We start from the raw sequence: 25,050 nt of genomic DNA on the forward strand, positions 1-25,050 counted from the left end.
GCTTAGGGGCGCTCAAATTCTAAGACAACGTTCACGTTTTCTAAGCATACGTACTGAAAGCTGCTAGGAGGAAACAGCACCGTCTCCAAGCTCAAGGCCACGGTTAGGGTCTGCACCCGAACGCCCAGGCTTCGGCTGACCAGCCCCTACGCCGGAGCAGGGCAGCTGCTCGGCCGCGGCTCGGCACTGCCAAGTCCGCAGGCTGAAGGAGTCTTGCCCTCCTGCCGCCTCGATCTCCGCTCTGACCCCAACAGCAGGACAGCCTGCTGCTGCTGCTTAGTGGAGACGCTCCTCCACACCGCGTCTGGCAAGAAGAAACATCATTTTGTCTCCTCCGACCTATGGTCTCATCTCATTTCGGGTCAGTGCTGCAACTATTTTTTCTCGCTTTCCTGCCAAGGTTGTAACCGTTCACTTATAAACTATGGTTTGTATAATGAACGATGGGGAAGATGTATGGAAAAGGGAACCGACATTTAAAACACTGCCTGTCCAGAGCGCCTCCCCATGGAGCCGACAGGCATCTCACTCCTGGGTCACACTCGTCCCTCAATAAAATCAGTGACAAAGGATACCTTTGCTTTACAATACCGCCTCATAGTACTTTTCGTTTGTTTCAGAGTTCTAAGTTTTTTGTTAAGCTAATACATTGCTGACACATATTCATTCCTTTTTCCCCCTTAAAATCCACTCAGCCCACAAGTTTCCCCTTCCTGTGAAGGTTTTAAATGCCACATCATATATTCAATTTGTTCCTAGTCTATTTTTGAGAGAGAAAAGATTCCAAATATTTTGGAAAGACTGGTAATTCCCAAACCACAAAACCCATTATTTAAAGTCCCCAAGCTAAGAAAACCAACCTGAGTGCAAGAATGCAGCTGCCACCTCCGGGGCTCAGCCCCCCGCCCACGCCCACGGGCTGAGGGGCGGCACCCATCGGCTCGGCGGCATAAACCGAATACGCGGATGTGGAACGGTCCCCTAAAGACGTTTCATGCTGTGCTCCCAAAAGCTGTGCAGACGTAAAGGTGCAGCAGCGGCCAGTCCGCACCAGACCTGCCCGGCGTGGGGGCCGGGCGCGCCGCGCGGGCGGCCCCTCAGCTCCTCCCGGCCTGGCCGCCCTCCCCGTTGACCAGCGCGGTCTCCTGCTGCTCGGCCAGGGCCTGCCACTTCTGCCTGTTCTTCCTGCAGCCGTCCAGCAGGGGGAAGCAGTCCTCCGACACGCGCGTCAGGGCCTGCGGGGAGAGAGAGCGGACACTAGGTGGCAGCCGGCAGCCGGGAAGGTGCCCGTCCCCAGGCCGGCGCCCGAGGGCCACCTCCCTCCCACGCGCGGTGCGGGCCGGCTGGGGGTCCGCACGCTGTGACCGCTGGCGAGTGCGCCTCTCGCGCTTCGCGGCCCAGGGCAAGCACACACGGTGCGAGCCGAGGTTCCTGACCCTGGCGGCAGGCCGCGCCCCGTCACGGTTCTCCCCGGCGCACCTGCGCTCGGGCTGCCCAGGCGGTCTTCGCACGACGGTTTTACACGGTGTGCTGACATCGACTTTCATCCAAGATCACAACAGTGACCAGCTCACAATGCCGTGCGGAATTATTATTTATAACCCCAAGATCAAGCAGACGTCTCTGCTGTGCCAACTGCAGGGCTATACGTACTGGATGAAAGAATGCCCACTGCAGATTCCCTCGTAACAGAGAAACGATGACTTAAATACCCAACAGCAGGGTTACGTCATTCGCATTACTGTTCTGCAGTCTTTAACAACGTCGTAGAAAAACACTGGCCATAGATGCACCTTACGATATGTTATGGATGGAAACGAGCAACAAAAAATGTGAAACCGTCACAGCGCGTGTTCACTGCCGCGTTCACAGCGGTTGTCTCGGTGGTGGAGCTACGAGTGATTTCCTCTTTCTTTCTGTGTAACGGGAACCCCGTCACTTCCGTAAGGAGCAGCAGTAGATAACAGGAACCCCGTCACTTCCGTAAGGAGCAGCCGTAGAAACACGTCGGTGCACACGGACATGAAAGGCGGACTCCGCGAGGTGACCCCCGCGCACGTCGGGGAGGCAGGGGCGATCTGCTCCTCCGACTGGGTCCCCAGGCCGGGGGCGTCGAGAGAGGCACTGCCATCTTAGCTGAGGCACTCGACCCGCACATGAGGAACGCGTCTGCTGGGGACCCCAGAAGTCAAGGGTGCTGGAAACTGCCTGGAGCCACTTCTGCAAAGGAGCCGGCGAGCAGGATGCCAGAGACGGGGCAGAGCAGGGCCCCGATGCTCCGTCCCCCCGTCCTGCCCCTCCCTTCTCGCCTCTGCAGCCCCAGCTTCTCGGTCCAGTTCTTCTGGGGGCTGGAACGCTGGACTTGGGCAGGAATGGCCTCCAGGTGCGCCTGCTTGGCTGGGGCGTGTCCCTGTACCCCAAAGGGGGCCCCCATGCCGACTCCGTTACTGAATCCGTCCGCATTACAAGGCCCCGGGTCTCTTCTGGCCTCGATGTTCTATGATCGCTCCTGGAAAGTGCTCTTTCCCCAGGAGAAACTAAGACTTTCCTGTTTAAACTTTTAAACATGGGGCGGCGTGTACCCTCTGTGCACGGGTCATAAACATCTAAACCCGCAAACTGATGGCTCAGGGAGAATATCTTTACCTAAAACGTAAGAATCCCACGCCAGCGGGTGGATGGGGACAGGGACTGGAGGCATTCTGCCAGCCACCGCCTTTCAATCCTCATGAAACGTTTGCTTAATATTAAAGCTACATATACAACAAGAAAGAGTTGGATAATGACTTTTCTCTACTGAGGCCAAAAACTTACACTCAGAAGAAACTGCTGAGCACACGGGGGGCCCTCCGCCGGGGTGGCCCTGGCCCGCCACTCTCCTCAGTGCTCCCTACGGCCGTCTGCTAGAGCCTAGCGCACGGTGACACTCCACAGTTATACACCGAGGAATCGAAGTTTTTGAGAAATAGTAAACATGAAACGTTCCTCGTTCAATGCCAGCCGCGTGTTCATCAGCGAAACCAACGACACACGTAGGCCTAGGGAGTCACTCGGTCTACTGCACGTTTTAATCCCTAAGTGTCTCAGCTTAGCAGGGCGGCGGCTTTCGTATAAATACCTCGTACAGCTGCAAGCAGATGGCGTCTATGAAGCCGACTTGCATACTCGGGATTTTGTTTTTCTTCTCCCTGTTCATGAGATCCTGAGAACACAGAAACACGCACTGAGCTGCATTGACTGAACACACACAATGCACGTTTGCTCTGAAAGACGCGTTACGGGGCCAGCCGAGCAAGGCGCGGCCCCTCCGCCTCCCCGTGCTCCCCCCCGCGAGGCTCCTGCACTCGCGCCAGCACCGGGCTCAGGGGCCCCGACCCGCTGCCTCGCTCGTCCAGCTGTGCTGCTCCCCACACCAGCCCCACAACCGACTGCGGACCCAGCGTCAGGCAGCGGCCTGGGGTCCCTCGCTGATGTGAGGTCAAGCAGTGCCATGCACGGGAGAACATGCGGGCTCTCAGCGGTCCGCTGATGGGGACAGAACCGCCCCACCGGCTTTGTGGGGGGGCACTGAGGCCACGGGTCACTCCAGCTCGGCTCGCACGGCGCTTTTCGAGCGAGGCCTGGGCGGCTGTCACTGCTGCGAGCGAGCAGGGGCGTGGACTGGCCCTCCGTGGCACGACGGGCCTGTCGGTGCTCACTTAAATGATGCGAGGTCTCCTTCCGCTGTGCCGCCCTCCCACCCACCCATGACACCGGCTCTCGGCTTCCGAACAAGCCTGCCGACGCGCCACAGAAGGCTGGGGACCCAGGCGGCCAGCCGACGCCGGCTGCGCCCAGCTGGGCACGGAGGCGGCGCGGGGGGCTGGACAGAGGAGGGGGTCTCCCCAACCGCGTCATTTACCACAGGCTCAGCAAATGGCTCGAATCAAAAAAAAATGACCGTGCTTCATTTTCAGGGAAAACTCATTCCAAACGATAGAAACAATTTAAGAAGAATCTTTCTCTTGTGTTTGAGATCCGTGCTGACCATAAAAGGGAAGCACACGGACACCTGTACGATCCGCGGGCCCTTCGACACGGAGACCGGGGACCGAGCCTGAGCAGGCAGCGACAGCCGGACGCACACGCCGGGCGGCCCACTCGTTCACCTCAGCGCTGCTGGCCGTCAGGAACGCCGCACTCGCTGCGCCACTGACAAAGCAAGATGCAGGTAAACGGTGTCCCTGAGGAAAATCTCCCCGAAGCATAAAACGTTTACAATGAAAGCGTCGGAGTAATTCCTACCGGCAGGTCTCATACTTACGGCGGGCTCTATGTTGAGTTCCGTTCTCTCTTTGTCTCCTTGGTCAAAAAATTCACTCGCTACAAGCTCTGCTATCTGAAGTAAATAACAGATGAAGTTTGGGAATTAAAAGCACATCACTCTGTAAAGGACGCTTACAATGAAGATAAGACAATCTATAAAATCTGTAGCTTTCAGCCACATCAGTAAAAGTAGAATAAAGTCATAGAGAGGAATAGAAATTAGATTTCGTTTGCATTAAGTACGTGCCTAATCGCAAAGGCTAGAGTCTGTGATCTGTAACTACTCAGAAACCAGCTACGCAGCATTTCGAGTTCGGCACCTGGAAAGCAACAGTGTGTGTCGGTCGGGATGCAGGGTGGGGCGCCCCTCGAGCGCCTGTGCCACCGGGTGCCTGGAGGACGCAGCGTCAGACAGGCGCCTTTAAAGGTTTTTTTTAAATCTACAGGATCCTCCCCTCGCTGCACGGGGCCCGCTGCAGAGCCGCAAGCAGCCGGCCTCGGGCCCTCCGCCCTCCGCCCTCCGCAGAGACGCGCGGGCACTGGTTTGTGCGTTAACAGGTTGGCCGTCTTTGATGCCCCCTGGGGGATGGAGCCGGACACAGCGCGGGGTCCCGCCGTCCTTGCCCTTCGCATCGGGACTGCAGGACAAGTCACGGGTCTCAGTGCACAAGTCTGTGTGGGTCTGAGTCATTTAAATGGCAATTTTCCTCATGACCGAGGTTCTGAGAGCCTCAAGTAAGAGCTATTCACATGTCTTTTTCTATTAACTTTTTGTTCAAATCTCTGGCCCCTTTTTCTGTAAGGTTTATTGGCCTTTTTCTTTTTTTATTTTTTAGAAGTTCTTTAATATTAGGGATATTAACTGTCAGAAGTTGCAGATTTTTTTGACAGTTTCTCACTGTCTTTTACTTCACTTTCAGTGTCTTTTGCCATTAAGAGTTTTATTTTTATTTTCACGAATTCAGCTCTATCAGTCTTTTCCCTTCGCTGTTTTCGCCTGCTGAGCCACAGCTAGAAAAGCCTTTCATGCCTGGGTTACAGAGGAATCCGTGAATGTTTTTACTTTAGCACCGACACGGTTTAAGTCTGACACTGAGCTCTATGCCCCACTTGGAATTTAAGTATGCAGAGTAGGTCCAAGTTTTTCTTTTGTCTCCTGGCTGTAAAGACTGGGCGGTGGTCCTGACATTATTTAGCAGAGTCTCATCTTGCCCCAGGTACTTTAAATGCCTCCTTATTACGTACTAAACGTCCCACGTGAGCCCCAGCGTTCTGTTGTGCCCCACGGTCTGTCACCAACTCTGTTTCGACTACAGTACGGCTCTCTGTGTCGGGCCCCGCCCCCCTGCTCAGGGGGTGGTGCTGACCGCTTCGGGGTCTGATTCAGGAGAAAGCATAAAAAACACACACACTCTTCCCTCTTCCGTCATTAACGGACGTGCTAAAAACATCTCTAAGTGAATGAAAACGTACCACAGTCGGGGGGTTGCTATGTTAACACGGACGCTCTCTTTCTTAATGTATCTTACAAATACTATTAAGTGCTAACGAATCTTCTGAGGAAACCTGTTTATGTCCTATTATGTTCTGTTAACACTACTTAAAAATTAAAAAGTTCCGCAAACGCTTCAGAAGCTAAATTCTTCAGGAGCGCGAAATTTCCTTACGCGGACTCTCTGACCACTGCCATCGTCGCGGAGAGACATACCCGCTGCTGGATGGGCCAGGGCTTCGTGATCGCAGAGAGGTCGCAGGCCGTCATCAGCATCGCTCTGTCAGGGGAGAAAAGCCCAGCAGTCCGCCTCACTTCCATGCAAATGCGCAACCTCGGTAAGCGGCTGCTAGTAAGAAAGCTAAACGAAAACCCTCCAAACTACGGGAGGGCAGTTGACAAAGATGACAGAAACAAACGATTTCCACAGACGTGTGACCGACACTGCGGCGTCAGAGGGCGACCGGAGACCCAGTGAGCGGCTGGCACTTGCCTCGCGTAGACCCGGGTGGCACAGGGGAGACCGTTAACCTTTGGGCAAAGCTTGCCCGCCAGCATGGCTTTCACCTGGGTATGGCGTTCTCGGTGCCGGTAGGAAGACAGCTGATCGCTCGCGGTTAACCATGAAGGTGCTGTGTGCGTGGCACCCGCAGGCCGCGCCTCGCTCACGCGCGTGGAGGCCCCCGCGAGCGCAGCCTCGGAGGCGCCAGTGTCTGCCGGAGAGCGAGGGTGACGAGGGCGCCGCCCCTCTCGAGCCCGCGGAGGGACCGAGCCGGACTCGAGTCTGTGACGACCGCACGGAAACCGCGCTCCTTCCCGGGTCCGACCAGAGCACCTGCCTGCTCATCCTTCTAACTTGGTCGAAGACACAGGCGAAAGGCCACTGCCGTGGACAGACCCTCGCGGGGACGGGTGCCACGTGTCGCCCAGGGACACCCACCCTAAACGCGCGTCCTCCCGGCAGCAGGCGGCCGGAGAGACGGAGGTTCTCTGCCACTGTCCCCGCTGCCGCACCGCCTCGCGAGAGGCGAGGGCACCGGAGGCGTTCTGGCCGCTGCACGAGGCCGTCACTAACACCTGCCGCCATGGACGCCCCCCGGTGAGCACCGTGCGCCCGAAGCCAAGCGAGCCGCGCCGGCCCGGGCCACAGGGCGCGCGCCGGGGACGGCCGGATTGCTCCCCTGTCACCGAGAAAAGCTGTGCGCTAATCGCAGCTTTGTGTCTGTACTTTGCTACGACACCTCGGGACAACGTGCGGAGACCGTTACGCGGCGCGTGGCTCGAGAACAGCCAGCCGGGCGGCTGTGTGCTGCTTCCTGACAACCTGCATCTTGGCGTGCCGAGTCCCAACCACCTACTTAAAGAAACGCTGCCTTTGAACCTGTAACGGCGCCGTCGACAGCCCCGCTGCGTCTTACACTGACCCTTCTTCCGTGCCGACACAGTCCTCGCCTCGGCAGAGGGAGCCACGCGACAGGGAAGGGGTGGCAGGGGGGGAGGGACGGGGGTGGGTGAGGACGGCACGAGGGACGTGCCCAGCCCCCGGCCACGGTTAGAGGAGCAAACACGCCACAGCCCCCGCCTCGCTCCCGCGGTCTTTGGAGGGCAGTTTTCAGCTCTTTCGTTCTGAACAATTGGGACAATGAACAAGGGGACGCCGGACCACGGGCTGAAGCCCTACCCTTCTTGTTCAAGGAGGGATGATTTATTCACTCAAATTGGCCAATGTGTTTCTTTTCTATTAGTCACATTCGGCCCCTGGTACAACACTGGGGACTTCTGACAGCTTCTCAGATCATACTCTAAGAAGTGACTGCAGTAAAATCCGACAGCCATAAAATTAGTCAGGAAGCAGAACTTCAGCTTTAAGGACAGCAAACCGACTTACAGAAACAACTCCTTCTGGTGAGGGTCTTCTAAACTGAATTGGTTTTTTCTTATAAGTTCAAAAAATTCTCCTCGCCTCCTTCAAGACAAAGAAAAATATGTGGTAGTTAGGAAGAGTCCCAGGGTCTTGTCCCTTCAGTCTACAAAGAATCGTGGAGTCAGTTTTGGGGGAAAAAAATCTCAAATGGTTTTCACCCATCTTAGAACCCAACATAAAAATCATTTAAAAATCTCTGACACCTCACTCTCCCCCCTTCTACCATTTTTTTTCTTTTGGATGAAACATCAAACTTTACCTAGTACAGACCACATAATGGTAATTTCAATTCTTGAACGTGATTTTAAGAAAATGAACATGAAGTTAAAAATGTGATGCCAAGAATGATTTGAGAAAGGTTAAACGTCTGGCAGAATAAAATCTACAGGGTTTCAGTTCAATTATTCGTTTAACTCACGTTACAATATATGGTTTTACAAAGTTCATCATGATTACTCTGTCAGCACAAAGGTGTTGAAGTCCGACCGAGAGAACTGGGCTGACGGTCTCCAGCGAGCAGCTCAGTGCCCGGGCCATGAGACGTGGGTTGTCACAGATGCCACATAGACAGGAAACCATTTCACGTAACAAAACTGACCGTATGTGACCGAATACCAAACATGAAACGGCTTTCAGAAGAGTTCAGAGGAGAGAGCCACGTGGCCTGGAAAGGCGGGGAAGGCTAAGTGGTCACAGGCATTTTTCCAAGTTCTTGGTGTTTGGATAATCTTTACTTGGCAATCGTTTGAATCGACTGAAGTGCACTCAGGTGTCTGTTATCCCGGTGGACTGCAAAGTGCTCCGCCACCCGAAGGCGCGGCTCCCTTCGGGAGCGGCGGTGCGTGCGCCCCGCGCTGAGTGCGTCTGCTCTACTCGTTTGGCTTCTTGGAAGAGTGGCCCCTGTGGAGGGGACGCCGTGTTCCCGGGGACCTGTGAGGGTGACAGCCACGCGCGCCACGGAGACCCATCTCCGTGCGGGAGCCGGGGCTGGCCCACCTGAGGCACGCTCACGCCACGAGACCCGCTCTCGGGCACTCTGACGCCTGAGCCGGTGGCTGCGGAGTTGTGTGCTAACATACCCTCCTTCTGCCCCAGTCAAGAAGCAGCAGCGAGATGTCCGGGCCTGCCTTTCGGCTCCCGGTCCTGCCCACCTGGGCTCAATGGCAGCATAAGGGACCTTGAGATGGCCAGAGCCGGGGGAAGAGAGGGGGAGGGCGGAGCAGAAGCAGAGGCCCTATCATCCTCGGGCTGGACAGGCCCGAGATGGTTACCGCCTCGAACACAGAAAGCTATGGGGACAGCAGAGGACAAACGTCAGAAGCGACTCAGCGCTCTGCGGCTCTGAGCGCCGAGGGAGCGAGCCACAGGCGTTGCGGCTTCCTACAGCCTCTGCTCCACGGCCTGACGAACTGCTTGGCTAGCACGCCTGTCCTTGCGATCTCAACGCTTCCGAATGCGGGTTTAAAAGAATGAAGTGACGCAAACCCTTCCCACACCTACTTATCTCACAGTGTTTCTTGAAACTCACTTAATGTACACGGCAAGGTCTGTAGCCAGAATCGCCTGCTTGATTATTTTCAGCGCGGTCTTGTATTCTTCAATGGACAGGCCACTGAGAATCTGATTGCCCTTTATTAAAAACAACAACAACAACAAAACATTGTTAGCACTTTACGCAGAGGAGCTGCTGACGAGTACAATCTGAAAACACAGTCGTGGAGCGTAAACACGTGCTTGGGGCTCCGAGCTCAGGCAGGCGGAGGACACCTGCTGGCTCACAGTTAACGCTGTGAACTGTTTCTCTTCTCTGCTCCTGCCCCCACCACCTTGTCACATGAGAAAAAGCGGCTCCACGTGGCGCACCTGCCCTGCGGAGGCGCGCTCTGACAGCCACGGGCCACCTTGGGCCTCAGTCCACGGCCCACCTGGGGCCTCAGCATAAAGCAAGGGTGGGTGGGGTCCCTACAAGGAGCCCTGACAAGGTGGCCAGTCTGTGTGCAAGTAACCGAAAACTGCCTACTACACAACCACTTTTTATTTCTTGCCTGTGATTTTAAGCATCTTTCTAATCTCGAACTAAGTAAAACATGCCGTGGATGCTCAGAATATATTCAGGAGTGCTTCCCAAACCGCAGGACTAGGAAACCCAGAGGCTCGGGAACGGGGTTGGCGGGGGGGGGGGGGGGGTTGTTCTGAAGACTGGGGGTGGGGGTCGTGAGGGGAGGTGTGCAGGCCAGGGCCAGAACATTTGCTTAGAAGGTCAGTCAAGGCTGAAACGAGGCACACGTCTGACTGACGAATCTGCGATCACGATCGTGTTATTTTTAAATCCTAAAAGAAATCATTTTAGATTCTGGACCAGATAGAACTATTCAGAAAATGCCATCTGATACTTTCATTTATTACAAGATAAAACCATTCCAAGTGGAAAAGCAGATTCCTTCCGGCACTTTATTTTCCCTTCCAAAAGCAGAGGCTGTGAATCTGTGTGTGTTGGTTTGATTTGAGGCCAGCCATACGCACAGCCAGATTCCTTACAAGTTAAGTAATACGTTACGTAGTAAGTTATCTAGTCACAGATGTAGCTGGGATAACAATATTGTTAAATAATACTTTTTTAAAAAGGTTAGCATGTTTCCTTTTTAAAAAACTGAACAGGATATTGAAATGAAAGCTCCAGCCAAAGCACACAGACAGCAAATCCCCAGGGAAGCACGTGTATGTCCCTGAAGTCTCAGTTCCGAAAAACTACACGGCCTCTGTGCCCGGGCTTTGCCTTCCTCACCCCAGAAGGAACAAAGCGCGCTCACGATGAAGGCCCTGGGCGTGAATGCAAGACTCAAACGCAGGCGGGATCTGCAAAGGCCCCTGGGCCGCTTACCGGGCTGTTGAGGACCATGAGGCACTGGTCGAAGTGGTGGTGCTCCAGCGTGGAGTGGCAGTACAGCTGGGCCAGCGGGTGCTCGCTTCTGACGGCGCGGGGCGCGGGGGGGGGGGGAGGGGGAGAGGAGAAAGTCACCGTCTGCACCACGTGCCCGTTTACCCGTTTCTTTGGTTAACTAAAAAAGAGGCCTATTTCACAAAATTCATCAGACCAACCATTTTCTCCCCGTTTGCTGAGAAAGCGGTAAGTAATCTCTGGGGAGGAAGCAGAAAGAGTCAAGTTGGCCATTGTAACTGCTGCCGGCTCAGAGTGTGAACAAGCTCGCTGATTTTAACGCTGATTCAAGCCGTAGGAGGACTGAGGACAAAGGACTAATTTCTCTGAATGCGGGAAAACTCGTGCCTATAACATCTTTCAATTTCAAAACTATAGTTAGTGTAAAATCAGAAACACATTCCCACGCTGGGCCTCCCTGTGGGATGAGGCTGTTCCCTCCGCCTTCATCTGGGGACGCTACGGCCCGGAAGGACGGGGCTGAGGGCTGAGCCGTGCCGGGCGAGGCGATGCGCAGTCGGCACGTGCCCCCCGGAAGGACGGAGGAGGGGCTGAGTCAGAGAGAGCCCCCGCGTGGGGCCTGGGTCCTCGGGCCGGTCCCGGCAGCTCTCTCCGTAAACTTGGGGAGAGCAGTGGGGACTGGCTGAGCGAAGTGGGGGCGGGGGACTGTCCTCAGCCCAGTGCCCAGAACACACGGTCACGAGCCACGTCCCAGAGCACGAGCGTGGACCTCCACCCAGACTGCTCACGACCCCCTCGCCTGCGGAGAGGAAGCAGTTTCCACGACTTCCTCTCTGACAGAGAAAGCTCCCCAAAGTCTCCGTCCCTGAATCCACGGGACAGGAGTCCATGGATGAAGCGCCAGTGTCAGATGAGGCAGCGGACTTGCTATCTCTTTATCCCACCACACGAATCGTCGTTGCACTCGGCATTTAATTTGTGGGAGAGAAGTTACCCAAGACTGAAACACTAAACAGGAAAAAATGGGCAGAGTGAAAAAAGCATGAGGAGAAACAAAAGCTGTAAAACGAAGGTGCGAGAGGAGGGAGCGGCGCCCCGTGCTCAGGGACACGGGCTCGTTGAGGGTCGGGCCAGACGGCAGAGCCGCGGTCGCCCGTCTGCGGTCGCCCGTCCTGCTGCTCGCGGCCACAGCGCCTGGCACGAACCCCAGGGCTCCAGCACACGCGCCGTTCGACCGAGCAGACAGCGAGCCGCACGTCAGAGCCCCCTGTGGGGAGCTGCCTGGCACCTAGAAGCGGGTTCACGGAGCAATACGACGGCGGCCAAGGCCCCACACTTGGACCGCCTCGTGCGGCCTCCTCGCAGGACTCCGGGCCCGGCTCTGCGCGCCTGCTGCTCTGGCCCCCGGGGACCCCCCGCGCTCCGCGCAGCCATCGCCTCCGCCTCCCGGGAGTCAGGGCGTCCAACCGGCCTGGTCGCTGTGGCCACGCTGGTGGCGCACGTGCTCGAGCCGATGGCTCATCTGGCCCCTGACCCCGGTCCTCGACCTCGACTGCAGTAGCTCTCTCCTCGCATTAGATGTGGGATCCCCTTTGTTTCACAGCCCCTAGCTGCCGCCAGGCAGGGTCTCTGCCACCCCGACCCACCCCGACCCACCGTGGGACAGAGCGAGACCCTGAGCTCCTGCCCGTCCCCGCCGGCACCCCCCGGGGAGCAGCCGAGACGGCCGAGCAGTTAGCACGCCGCACTTAGGCTCCTCTAACCTCTCTCCTTACGCAGAGGAAGAGGGACAGGGCGGGGGTCGGACGACTTCCCGCGGGCACAGGCGGGGGAGGGGCAGCGTGGGCACTGCGCCGGGCATCGGGCGCGGCCCCCGGCGCCGACAGACCGTCTCAGCCACGCGGAGCTGAGCTCGGCACGCAGGGCCACGCCGGGCGCCGACCTCGGGACCGCGGGCCTCGCACTTGCCCCGTCCACACCTGCATCAGGCCCCCAGCCTCCCCGGGGCGGCGTCCCCCACTCCGGCGGGCACGGCTTGTGGTTCCCGTGCCGTCTCCACCCCGAGTCCCCGGCCCGCCCGGCCCCGTCTCGCCCCCCCCCCCCCCGCTGCTGGAGCGGAGGCGGCCGGGCCGCGAGGGCTCCGGGACGCGCACAGGGTCGGAGCCCTCGTCCTGCTCACTGAATCTCTAACCTTGAGAAAACGTTTGCTGGGCCATTCTGCCCCTTCGAACACCGTGCTCCGCGTTTCTCCTCGCTCCCCGGCCACACGCACGTGCGCGCCCCCCCACGCCCCCCGTCCCTCCCCTCCCCCAGCGGCGCCCGCGCCGCTCCGACTGCTCGGCCCGCTCCTCCGCCGTGCGGGCGCGAGGCCGGCCGGGTGAACCTCGGCTCTGAGCGCCGCCCGCCTTCCCCCCCTGCACGCTCTTGGCTCCGTCCGTTCTCTCCAGCGCGCCCCACGCGTCCAGACCCCGCTGGGGCCTCGCCCCCCCCACTCACGGCGCCGGACTGGAGCGGCCGCCCCTGCCGGACGCCGACGGCCCGCGTGCCCACAGCCAGGACTCCCTAGCCACGGTCTGGCCGCCGCCGCGCCAGGAGGCCACGGAGGCCTGGGGGCCGGGGGCCGCGTCCTCGCCTCCATGGTGCCCTATCCGCCCGCGCGGGGCCAGGCCTCAGTCGCCCATCATTATGCATCTGCTTAAAACGCGGGGTGATTTCACTGCTGCCGCACGGGACGCCAAGCCCGAACCTAACCAGGTACGGCTGCCGGCCACAGCCTTCTCGCGCCGACCGCGGGCCTCGCGGCCGTCTCTGTGCGCCCCGGGCGCCCGGGCGCCTCCTCCAGCGCAGGCCTCGCTCCCGGTGCGGCCCGCCTCTAGGATGACTCCGTGCGTGGGCGACATCGGCCTCTCCTCCGTCCGCCCGCGTGGGGGTCGGAAGCACTGGAGTGAGCGCTACTGCCCCGGCCTGCGGGCAGCGCTGCCGGGCAGCAAGAATCGAGCAGTCAGTGCAGCGGGACACGGGTCCCCGCACGGGGCCGCCTGCGCCAACCCACTTCCTGAGAAGACGCCCACGCAGGGCGGACGACAGACGACGGGCCCAGCTCCCGAGCCGCTGCCGCGTGAGGACCTTCTCGCCGCCCGACCGCGACTTTTACCCCTGGCCCCCTTCGTCCTGTCGGTTTCTCTCTGCAGCGCCTGAGGCCTGCCGGGGCGGGGACAGGGCAGACCGTCCCGACGCCAGCTCTTCCTGGGGGGATGTTCATGGCGCTCTTACGCTCCCCCGAGAGACCTCGGTTAAAAAATCGATCCCGCTACAGAAAGAAATGAAACGGCCTCCCCGACATTCTTGGCTTCCTCTACTCAAACCACAGCGACAGAGGAGGAAATAAAAAGCCGACGCCCCCTCACGTTTACTTAAACTCCTGATGGCTTTGTGGGAGTCTGCTTCCTGGTGCGTGTGAAAGCGAGGCTGCCATCTGTGTTTTTCCCAGGACTTTGTTTTTTAAGAGAAAATGACGTTTCTCCAGATGTTCTTCTGGGTAATTATTTTTAAATAAACAAAGGAGAACATGGCTGCGCGCTCCTCCCGCGGGGCGGGGAGCAGGGCGTCCCGCAGCGGCCCGCGCAGCGCAGCGGCAGGGGCTCGTCCGGGCCGTCCGGGCCGTCCAGGCCGCAGGCCAGGCCCTCGGGCTGCCCGCCATCTGTCCTGTCCGCGTCCCTCCCGTGTCGAGTGAGGCTCGGGACCACAACCGCACGACCAAGTGCAGGGGACAGAGGACAAGCTGGCCGGGCGGTTTTCCAAAGCGCCAGGTTTGAGGAGGCAACGGCCCGTCTCGGACGCTCAGGCGAGCGCCTGCTGTCTCTCCCCGCCGCGGGTCGGCAGGGCCGCGGCTGCTGCGACACGGCAGTGCTTTCTGCGTGACGTTTCCTGTTCGTTCAGACACAGCGGATGCGACCAGAGAGCTTTCTGGAATCCCCCTGAGACACCACACATCTGGAATTCCCTCGCGAGATCGGCCCAGGAGCTGCGTCGCTTGCACACTTGAAAACGACGCTTAGTACTAAGAGACTTTGCCACGAAAATGTAGGCTTTTTGACTAAGTTGCTGCAAGAAAATAAAACTATCTCAGTGGCTCAAAAACGTGATGAAAAGTGGTATCACCTGTATTATCTCAGTCGCCACTGCAAACGTCACTTACGTGAGACCTGTAAGGGGGACCGAAATGCTTACCTGAAGACTTAGTCCCTTACTCTCAAAAATCGACCCGAAAGGAGGCTGGATTGACACCGGGCGTCACTAGCTTCTGCGCTAGGATCTACGTAAGCCTGAAGCGAGGACCGGGCGCCGCACCAGGCACTGACGTGCGTCGGCTCTCAAAGCCTGCGTCGGCCCTGTGCGGTCCAGGTGCTGCCGGCTCCAGCCTGCCAGCCGGGAAACGGGGGAGGGAGGGACGCGCTCCCGGGCCCAGGTCGCGTGCGAACCGCGTGTCTGAGACGCAGGGCTTGGATCCGAGTCCGGCCTCGCAGCAAACGGCCCAGCACGCTGCTGTGCACCCCGCCCGCACGAAGCCCGGGGCCCGGCCCAGCGCCCGGAAGCGTCACGCTCTGCCTTCCAGAGGGAGCAGCTGCCCCCTCTGAGCCAGTCTTACCAGTTTTCCGGTAACGCTCTTAAGCTGAGTGTACGAAAACTAAAGCAAAACTCTTAGTAATCATCTCACGAAATTAAGATTCTCAGTGCAATTTTTTTTTTAAACTTCAAGCCAGAATACAGTTTCGGATTCTTGTTCTTTTTCCTACTTTCTTTGAAAACCAGAATCTGGTATGGGACCTTGGCCAAGTGAAATTTTGCACCATCAATTTTCGCTGTGGACTTTATGAGAGAGAAGCCCGCAGCGTAAAGCGAACGTTTTCCTGCCCGGCTGGGGGTGGGGGGCGGGGGGCGTCTCACCGCTGGATGTAGGAGTTGTTCACACCGCGGTGGTCCAGGTCGTGGCTGAGGGCAGCGACCAGCAGCGCGAGCACCTCCAGGTCCGTCAGCTTGCTCTGCCCGGCCGGACGCAGCGGAGGGGGAGAGAGGAGAGAATGGTCTGGTGAGGGGCACCGGGCCACCGGTTTGGGGCTCGTGTTTGTTCTCAGTGCTTCACACCCGTGCACTGATTACGGCCACAGAGGGCTCGGGCCGGCATGCCACGCAGTGTGGAAGCAGTCGTGGGGTTCAGAACGCCACCGATCAACAGAGAAAAGCTGAGAAGTCTCAAACGTCCGTCACCTGTCCACCTAGAGTAATTCTCAGTGATCCACATACACAGGGAACCATCAGAACAATCTTTGAGGAACGGTTCTCCCTCTGACTTGACGTCCCTGCCGATTCTGCTGCCTTCGCTCTCTGCTGTCAGTTGCCAGACCCTGAAGGCGCACGGACAATGCGAGCATGAAGCGGGGCAGGGGGAACGGGACCAGGGGGTGCAGCTTGGCTTGAAGGAGCTGCACGAGGCATTCCAAAGCCGGCGGCGGGCCGTTCTGAGCACCGCCCCCTCGGGTCCTCCACACCACTGCTCTGCATGAGCCGAGGACGCAGGGCTGCTCCCCGCTCTGGCCGGTAAACGTGCGCAGCGGAGCAGAGACAGAGACTGACGTGTCAGGGCTGACTGGTTTTTTATTAAAGGAGGGAAGCTCTGAATTAAAAAGTGGCATGGCGGGTGCCTGGAGTCGCTCACCTGGAACGACTAGTGGATTCCCACTGACTAGACTCTAACGCAGAGATGGGCACAGGTCTGGCCGGGAGGGGCCCAGCTGCGGGAACACGTCCGCGCTCACCTTCCTCGCAAGCGGTCTGTGGTCCGTGCGCATGAACCGAACCTCCCCACGGTCCAGCACTCGTCAAACGGCCTGGAGGCGGCAGGCGGCAGGGCCCTGGCCACAGGGCCGCCAAGCTCAGGCCGGGCGTGTGAGGGAGTCCCCTGTGGGGCAGGCTGACCACAAGCAGGAGGAGTCTGGGGCTCGCCCCGTGGAACGGACCCCGAAAGAGAACATCTACTTGGCCCAGCACCATTCACGTTTAACGTGGAGCTCTTTAAGGGCTATTCTAATATGAAAGAACGTGAACAGCTAAGTACTTGCCATACGAGCCCTGTTTCATTAAAACACAATTTATTTTGTTACCGGCAAGAAATATTATTCCCAGTCATTAGCGCACATTAAACAACTTGAAAGAATGTGCTATAAACTTTATTACTAAAAAACAAAATGTTTAAAACACATAAATGGCTATAAAAAGTACCTGAATTTTTCCTGCTTTTAGGGCGGCAAACATGCACTGAGCTGTATTGAAGGCATGCCTCCAGTTGTGATAGGCAACGTTCTTCCGATAATTCTTCTTAACACTCAAAATCCACCTGCAAAGAACCTGTAGGAAATAGAGAGTCAGTGCCAACAGTGACCGCCGACATCCGTCACTGCACAAAGCCGCCGCGTCTAATCCCCGGGGGAAGCACTGCGCTTGGCGGAGGGAACCGGCCTGCGGTCACGTGGTCGCAAGGCGGGGCCCGAACTCCCACGAGCAGCCTGGCTGAGGAGCCGCCACCGCCACCATGCCACCCACGATGCTAAATGAGGACAGCGCCCAGGACGGCGTCTGGGGCCCGGGCAGGGCCGGGAGGAGAGGCCACATGGCGTCGCACACGCGTGAGTTCACTTTCAGAGAGCCCCGCAAGCAGCCGCTCGCGAGTGCTCACGCCCCGTTTCGTGCGTCCGCGAGGTATTGAGTGCAAGGTTCGGGGAGTGGACCGGGGACGAGGTTTAAAGCCCGAGTCCGATACTGGAGCTCGGGTCCCGACACGATCATTAGATCTTTGCCCCTTTTAAACTGTGCTTAAATATTCAGACAAAGTTCCTGCGTGGTTACCAAGAATTAAAACAAACAAACAAAAAAAGTAAAACAAAAGCCCTGGGGTCCACATAAAAAAATATATTTTAAAAGGTGGGGGGACAAAAAAAGGTAGACTGCTAAAAAAAATCTCAGGCGGTGTGTAACTCGACTTCTACGTGGTGCATCCGGCAAAAGCCCCAGGGACTCCAGGTCCCTCAGGCGGCTCCGGGCCTGTGTTCCCCAGTCCACTCTTTCCAGTTCTGGATGGTTGACTGTACTTTGGGGTTCGTGTAAAAATAACTGTGCTTCTCCCTACGTGTATCACTGACGATGCTTCAGACACAAAGAGCATTGCCCTGGGGAAAGGAGAAAGTGCCAGGGGCAGAGCGTGGCGTCGGCAGCAGCCAGCGCGGTGTGCGGGGCAGGAGGCCGAGGGCAAGGCTTCCTCACGGCTGCGGAGGAGGCTGCTGCGGAGCTGCTCAGGGGAGCCGGCGGGGAGCCGGCGCTCCCACGGCCGCCCTTGCTGGCAGGCCTCCCTGTCCCTGTCCCCGCTCTGCGGCCGCGCAGACTCGATGTCCCCTTGCGGTCCCCTCCCAGCACATGGCACAGGGTTCCCACGTCTAAGACCGACGTGTGTTAACCCCGGGCACATTCGGCTTCTTTCCTGGGGGCCCATCAGAATGATGGCAGATTCGTCTTGTTAGAGAATTTTAAGTAAGACCCATGAACGTTCTTTGACATGTTTAGAAACTATGCAGCGAAGTGCTGTACAAAACGACCAGGATTAATTAAAGAATCACGGAAAACAAGGAGGAAACTCCAGGAATTCAGCTACGGACATGGCTCTTCACTAACTGTAAGTCCGCGGATGGAACTAACTATGCAGATACCCACGCGCGCACATGCATGCACACATGCATGCATGCATGTACACATGCACGCACGCACACACGGTGCCTTCCCCGGGGATGCCACTGCCGACCTCGTGTTTCATCTGGAAGTTCTGCACAAGGTTGAGGTCGGTGAACATCCGGATTGTGCACAGCGCCGTTTCCAGGTCCGACAGCTCGAAGTCGCTGAAGCTGAAGTCGGTGATTCTCAGGGTCTGGGCAGACGGCACCACGGCGGCCTTGGGTCGGGGGAGAGGACAGACGGGTGAGGCTGCCGCAGCGGCAGTGGGCGCGGGTGGAGAGGAGAGGGTGCCTGCCCCGAGCCCGTACCTGCAGCGGGAGGCAGGGCTGACGACCCGCCGGGCCCTCTGACTCCCCAGTGCCCCCCACGGGCGGATGGGGACCGAGGCGCGGTCCTGGGCCCGTCCCGTGCCCTGGGCTGGGGGCGAGCGGGGAGGCCAGCGAGGACGCTCTGAGCACTCCACACGTAACCCGCAACCACCGGGCGAGGTGGAGACTCACAGACACGAGCACGGAGGCCATGCCCTCCCCCGCCCGCGCCCTGGAGGGTTTCCGAGCCACCGCCCTCGGCTGCGACTTGACGTCCTTTACCCGCAGGTCACACCTGCGGTTGCTTCAAACACCCCTCGGTCTTTTTCATCCACGTCCCTTCGTACCTCCTACTCCCTGTAACTGAAGGTCCCCTTTAGCTAAGGCACAGCTCCTACCCAAAGGGTCGGATGCCCTCCGGAGCTGACCCCACCTTGGGGACACTGGTTAAATTAAATGATGTCGCTGTACCCTGATTTCCTTCTGTCTCCTACTCGCACTGGGATCTGTGGCTGTATCTTACACATCTTCGTATCCTTGCGAGCGCTGAAGGATACGGTTTTGATATTCGTTACTATATTTATTAAATGAATGGAAAAGAAAAACCTCATTCCCTTCCCTTAACCTAAGCCGTAAGTTTTGGTTGTAAGGGCCCAAGGTCCCCGGTACAGAGCAGCCCTCAACCTGGGTTGAAAGATTAGCAGACCTGGCAGGTGCCTTCCAATCTCGTCTGGTACTAAAATGTTTTTGAAAAATAACCCATCCTGTCCCCAAACTGGGGCACTGATACACAGTGTGTTTGGTTCCAGGTCACCGAACAGCCACGTGACAGCCATCACATTCCACTCTAGAGAAGACCGTCCCTCTTCCCCATTTTTAACATGCACAGAACATGTGTTTTTAAATAAATAAACCCACAGTTTGCAAGGCTGTAAGAATTTATCTTTCTCTAAGAAGGAAGTGACTCCATGTAGGAGTGAGAGAAAATCTTATACAAGGGGAGGTGAACATCCAGCTCTGGGGGAACCAAATCTCACAGAGGATGAAGCGAACAAGGCACCGCAGGACCGCGTCAGTCGACTTCGTTTATAATGCCAATATTTTAACAGTTCGGGGACAAGATTGGAGGGTCGCTCTGTTACTATCTGCTCAGAATTTTCCATGAATCACTTGGCCATCCATACAGTTTTCCCCCAAAGCGAGGGAACGTGACGGTCATGCTGACGGCAGGGACTGGCTCACACGCCGACTGACGTCGGCCGCGGAGGTTCGGGTCGGGTCCCCGGCTCTGCTCCTCACTGCCGTCCCCTGCCACGGCCACGGCCGGGCCTGTGCCTGGTCAAGAGGCTGCATGCGAGGCTCCCAGCTCTGAAGGTCACGGCCAGGACGAGGCCGCTCCGCCCCGGGAAGCCCGGCGGCACGGGCAGCCCCTGCCCCTCTGGCGGTCCTGACACGGAATTTCAGGGCTGCGACAGGGCCCCGTTCCTCTCAGACACGGGACCTGTGGTTAGAGACGCTGCAGCCCAGCGGGAGCTGTGGGGACTGAGTGGAGTCGGCTCTGACCCGGTAACAAAACGGAGCGATGATTAAAAAAAACAGCAAAAAACCAAAAAACAAACAAACAAAAAACTAAATGGATACACATTTCTCTACTGCTCTTCTAACGAGAGAGGAAGGCGGGAAAGGCCATCGGCCATCGACCGTCAGTCACCTGATGACTTCATAACTACCATAACCAGGTCTGCTGTGTCCTTTCGTTTTTCTCAATGCCTGAGACTAAGGACCATTGAAACGTAGATGGCCGTTGTTTAGTTTAAGGCCTCATCTCTGCTATTTCCACACTGAAGCCCAGAGAAGATTAGATTGAAAATAGGATATACAATAAAGAAAACTCAAATAAGGGAAGCAAGGGAAAAAATAAGAATAATGAATTTCCCATCAACACATTTACCTTTGTATGACTAGTGAATTTTCTGGGCATAGGCATAAATATTTAATATCCTTACGTACATTATTTAATTCTCTTGAGAACTAATTTTTAAAGATAAAAGTTTAGAAAATATTTGACAGCTTTTCAATTTAAGTTTTAAACTGAGATACTCAGACACATGACGAGATTTGCCATTTTGGTGACTGCCGGATGATGTGGACACCTGCGTGGCTGGAGCTGTTCAGGAATTTTTATTAGGTTCATAGAAAACCAGAATTGCAATTGGCAGCTGAATTCCAACCCACTGAAACAAACTATTTGACCTGCGAGCCCCGTAGCCCTAAACTTCTCAATGCAGCTGCCAGAAATCGACTTCTCAAATGGAACAACAGATGCTTTAGAACAATACTGCAATGCAGCAATTTTCGGTTATTCCAGTGTTTTTCTCTTGCTAAAATTATAAACATAATTGAGAAAATAGGTTTCGGAATTTTCTGAAACACTACGCTATTTTCAAAGTGAAAAGGAAATAGCCTAGTGATTTTTTAAGCATTATATTTAGAAATTACTCTAAATGCTAGTTTTTATTTATCTAAAACAGCACATGGCAGAGTGTAACCTCGCCCTTGTTTCTGAACTAACTTTATGACCGGCCAGAGCCTGCGAGACTTCGAAATCTATGTGATCGTTTCCCGCTCACAGTGTGCGTTTAGTTCTAAACTTCAGCATTCTAGGAGGGTTAGACAAATGGGTGGATTAAGCCTGATGTGAAAGAGGCTTTAAACCTATAAACCTTCATAAATAACAGAGAAAAAATGCTCAAATCTTCAAAAACCACTGAGAACAAAATAAGTACAGCCAATGCCAAATGAGTTTAACTCCAACAGAAGCCTAACCTTTGAGGTGAAATCGCCTCGGTTTCCTCAAACTGCCCTTGGCAAATGGCTCCCACTCACTGATTTAATCGGGGTCACAAGCGCTGGATCCCTCCCTTCCCCTGTAGCTACGGCCTCTGGCCCCGGGCCGCCTGGACGGTCCTGGCACCCTCGCCTGCAACTTGCGAGGCCCAGACCACGAAAATAAACTCTCTCAAGCTCAAACCGAGCTTCAAAATGCTAGCTACACCTAGCGCATGCGGCAGCGGAGGGTTGCTGTGGGTTAAACGCCCTTAGTCAAAGAACCCCGGCGTGCCTCGCAGGCGGTACGCGCTCTACCGGCGTGGCCGCTGTTATCATCATCCCTTTCCTCTTGGCCACACAGGGTCCAGATCTGTTCCCTGTCTGGCGTGGCCCGTCCCCTGCTCTCCTGCAACGTCCCTCTGCTCCCCCTGGTCCAAGAACTTGCTGACTCACCGGCTGGTCAGTGACCCCTGCTCACGCGCCCGGAACAAATCAAAACGAACAATACAAACCTCACGAGATTCAGCCGACACCTTTCAGCTACTCTGCACCCCCTCTTCACACAAAACTGGTTTTTAAAGACCAGTCCGTCCTCGCTTCCCCATTTTCTCACCGTTCCGCTCACCTTTTGCCGTTTCTCTCCTGGAGCTGCCTTCTCAGGACCCACTTGGTCCCTCATCCCCCATCCCTCATCCCTCCATCGCGCGGCCCCTGCCGTCCTCCCACAGCGCACGGGGCCTGGCCCCTTTGAACCCGATCCGCCCGTGCCTCCCGCCCCGGCCGGCGCTGCCCGCCCTCCCGCCGCAGCGTGGCCGCTCTGCCCCCTCCCCCTGAGCCCGCAGCTCCAAGGCTTCCGCCCTCAGCACCCTCCCCACGATTTCACTGCCGTGGACCCCCAGGCCCCGGGGGCGCCTCCCTGACACCAGCTCTACCTCTGCCCGCCAGCCCCTCGCCTCCGGCCTTTCCCGAAGGCCGGCGTCCACTCGGCTGTCCCGCCAGCACCTCAAACGCACCGTGTTCTAAACCGAATCTGCCAGTCTTCCTTTTTAAAATTTCCACGTTTGTTAATTATTCTTTGAGGCGCCAAGGTCAACACATCTGAATCATCTTTACCCTTCGCTCCCTAACAGCTCATGACAGTCAGCACAGTGGCCCTGGGGGTCGGCCGTGTGACCGCGTGCCCCGCTGGGGGTCGGCCGTGTGACCGCGTGCCCCGCTGGGGGTCGGCCGTGTGACCGCGTGCCCCGCTGGGGGTCGGCCGTGTGACCGCGGGCCCCGCTGGGGGTCGGCCGTGTGACCGCGTGCCCCGCTGGGGGTCGGCCGTGTGGACCGCGGTGCCCCGCTTGAGGGTCGGCCGTGTGACCGCGTTGCCCCGCTGGGGTCGGCCGTGTGGACCGCGTGCCCCAGCTGGGGGTCGGACCGTTGGTGACCGCGGTGCCCCGCTGGGGGTCGGCACCGTGTGACCGCGTGCCCGTGGGGGTCGGCCGTGTGACCGCGTGCCCCGCTGGGGGTCGGCCGTGTGACGGCGGGCCCCGCTGGGGGTCGGCCGTGTGACCGCGTGCCCCGCTGGGGGTTGACCGTGACCGCGTGTCCTGGCTCCGCTGCCCTGAGCCCGTGACTCGGCTGCCCCAGCTTCAGTGTGGCCTTCGTAACACTGCTGAGCAGTTTACGGGGGAAATGCGTGTCAGGGCACAGAGGGACGAGCACTTGGCGGGCCACGATGATGACGGCGATGAGGGCGAAGCTGTGACCTGCCCACGCCCCTCTCCTTCCTTATGGCTCTCGTCACGCCTCACACGGGCCTGGCCTACGTCGTCTCAAACCCAAGCCCGTGGCTGTAAATGCGTGAGTGCCTCAAATTTTCATTAATCTCAATCAAAACCCAGAGCAGATGACACTGTACTGTGCTCTCCTCTCTCAGCACACTGCGTAAGAACATAACGAGAACTCAGGAACTGGCCTTATTTGAACCTGATTTCAAATAACGCTCTGCAAGCCATATGGTCAGAAATTAAAATCACTCTCAGGTCTCTATAAAGCAGAGTAGGTCATGAGTGACAAAGATCAAATCTTTGTGTTATTTCCCTAACAGACAACCACTCCACAGTCACCTGGCCACGGCCCCAGGCACTGGAAACTAAATTTAATTTTGGCTTGAGATAGATGTAAAGATTAAAACAATTACTAGAAAAGAGACCAGAATCATATAATGTACTATGAAGTCAACACAAGTTATTATCTTTCGCTCTGTATCATCGGCGCCTTTGTAGCCCTGCGAGAAATTAGAGTTGATTAAATGTCGTTATGAGTGTCCACCACGTTTGATTAAATGTCTAAGGGACCATTACTAGGAGAAGCAGGTACCATGAGAGAGGCACACACGTGCATTAACTAGGTGTCTGTCATCAGTCATGGTCACAGACCAGGAGGGAGAATTACCGCCAAGGACTGGAGCTCCCTCGTTTCTTCCTCTGCTGCCGAGGCATGATACGACAGAACCTGCCGGGCAGAAACGGGGCACGGGTCAGAGGAGAAAGGCCTGCCGGACGCAGGCCAGAACCTCACGCCTGGCTCCTGCTAAAACTCCCTGGAGAGACAACCAGGCCCCTCAGGATGTCGGGCCTTCTTTTGTTGTCTGCTTTCATCAACAGAGGGAAGATCCCCGATTTCAACTCCATCGTTTCAGAAAACCTCTGTCCTCCCTACATTCAGAGAAACTCATCACTCTTCCTTTGACACTGCTGATACAACAAACCCATTTTTTATAAGTCACACTACTGGCTCAAACTTGGCAGAAAATTTAGTTCAGATTTTTTTTTTTTTAATACTGACTTTCGTTGTTTTTGCTTGTGTACAGAATTAGGAGAAAAACCTTTGCATGGACTGACATTTTAATGTTGGTATCTGGAAAGCAAGTGGTCCAGACGTGGCCTCCAGAACGTGGAACCCTCACGCTCGGGGCTCGGGCTGTTTCAGACGCTCTTTTTCAGCAGGGTACTGGTTATATTTAAAATGTCTGTCATATTTAAAAAAACGTATTTAGAAAGTTTACTTTTGACAGAGCCAACACAGATTTACAAAAAAGCCCCCAAAATTGTTAAGTCATTATTAAGAGGGTAGCCGTTTTCGGATACTTTAAACTGTATGTACAAATGTGAACGCATACATAATCTAAATATATTTGTGGGTGTACATGCACGTGCATGCATTTGGAACTGAAATTTCAAACAGGAAGTTTATAATCTGAGGTCTCATATGTAATAATACCATAGCCGAACTTCAGTGTTCTGTATTCACCTGAGAAAGTAAAGTGAACCATCTCAGTTTCTGGCGAATCTTGACATGTAATGTATAACTTTCTCGCTGTTTAAGTTGGCTATTTACTTATAAGGGATTTAAGAAAAAGTTATATCCCAAATACCAATCTCCACTCATCTCAACTAGGCGAGAGCAGGCCACCATTCCAACACACGTCACACAAATGCGCGGAGGGCCAAGCAGAGGCATCTGTACT

General features: G+C 56.4%; 1 protein-coding gene across 5 annotated transcripts in view; it reads right to left on the minus strand.

Annotated features, from left to right (window-relative positions):
• Positions 1–714: 714 nt before the first annotated feature.
• PDE5A (phosphodiesterase 5A) overlaps positions 715–25,050 on the minus strand; it is a 107,431-nt gene continuing 83,095 nt past the window's right edge. For 3 of the 5 annotated variants that reach the window (XM_016144817.2, XM_016144819.2, XM_016144816.2), the window contains 11 exons: positions 23,976–24,035; positions 18,470–18,616; positions 16,900–17,025; positions 15,568–15,662; positions 10,603–10,690; positions 9,250–9,350; positions 7,686–7,763; positions 6,014–6,077; positions 4,304–4,378; positions 3,119–3,202; positions 1,092–1,235 (listed from right to left, as the gene is read on the minus strand). In XM_016144817.2, coding sequence (XP_016000303.2) covers positions 1,098–1,235; positions 3,119–3,202; positions 4,304–4,378; positions 6,014–6,077; positions 7,686–7,763; positions 9,250–9,350; positions 10,603–10,690; positions 15,568–15,662; positions 16,900–17,025; positions 18,470–18,616; positions 23,976–24,035 — 1,056 coding nt within the window. In that variant the 3' untranslated portion in view covers positions 1,092–1,097. Of the gene's footprint in view, positions 1,236–3,118; positions 3,203–4,303; positions 4,379–6,013; positions 6,078–7,685; positions 7,764–9,249; positions 9,351–10,602; positions 10,691–15,567; positions 15,663–16,899; positions 17,026–18,469; positions 18,617–23,975; positions 24,036–25,050 lie in introns of all 5 variants that reach the window. The other 2 variants (XM_036233438.1, XM_016144815.2) reach the window with 2 other exon arrangements.

This window comes from Rousettus aegyptiacus, unplaced genomic scaffold, assembly GCF_014176215.1.
Source record: "Rousettus aegyptiacus isolate mRouAeg1 unplaced genomic scaffold, mRouAeg1.p scaffold_m13_p_16, whole genome shotgun sequence".
In the NCBI taxonomy this organism is placed as follows: Eukaryota; Metazoa; Chordata; class Mammalia; order Chiroptera; family Pteropodidae; genus Rousettus; species Rousettus aegyptiacus.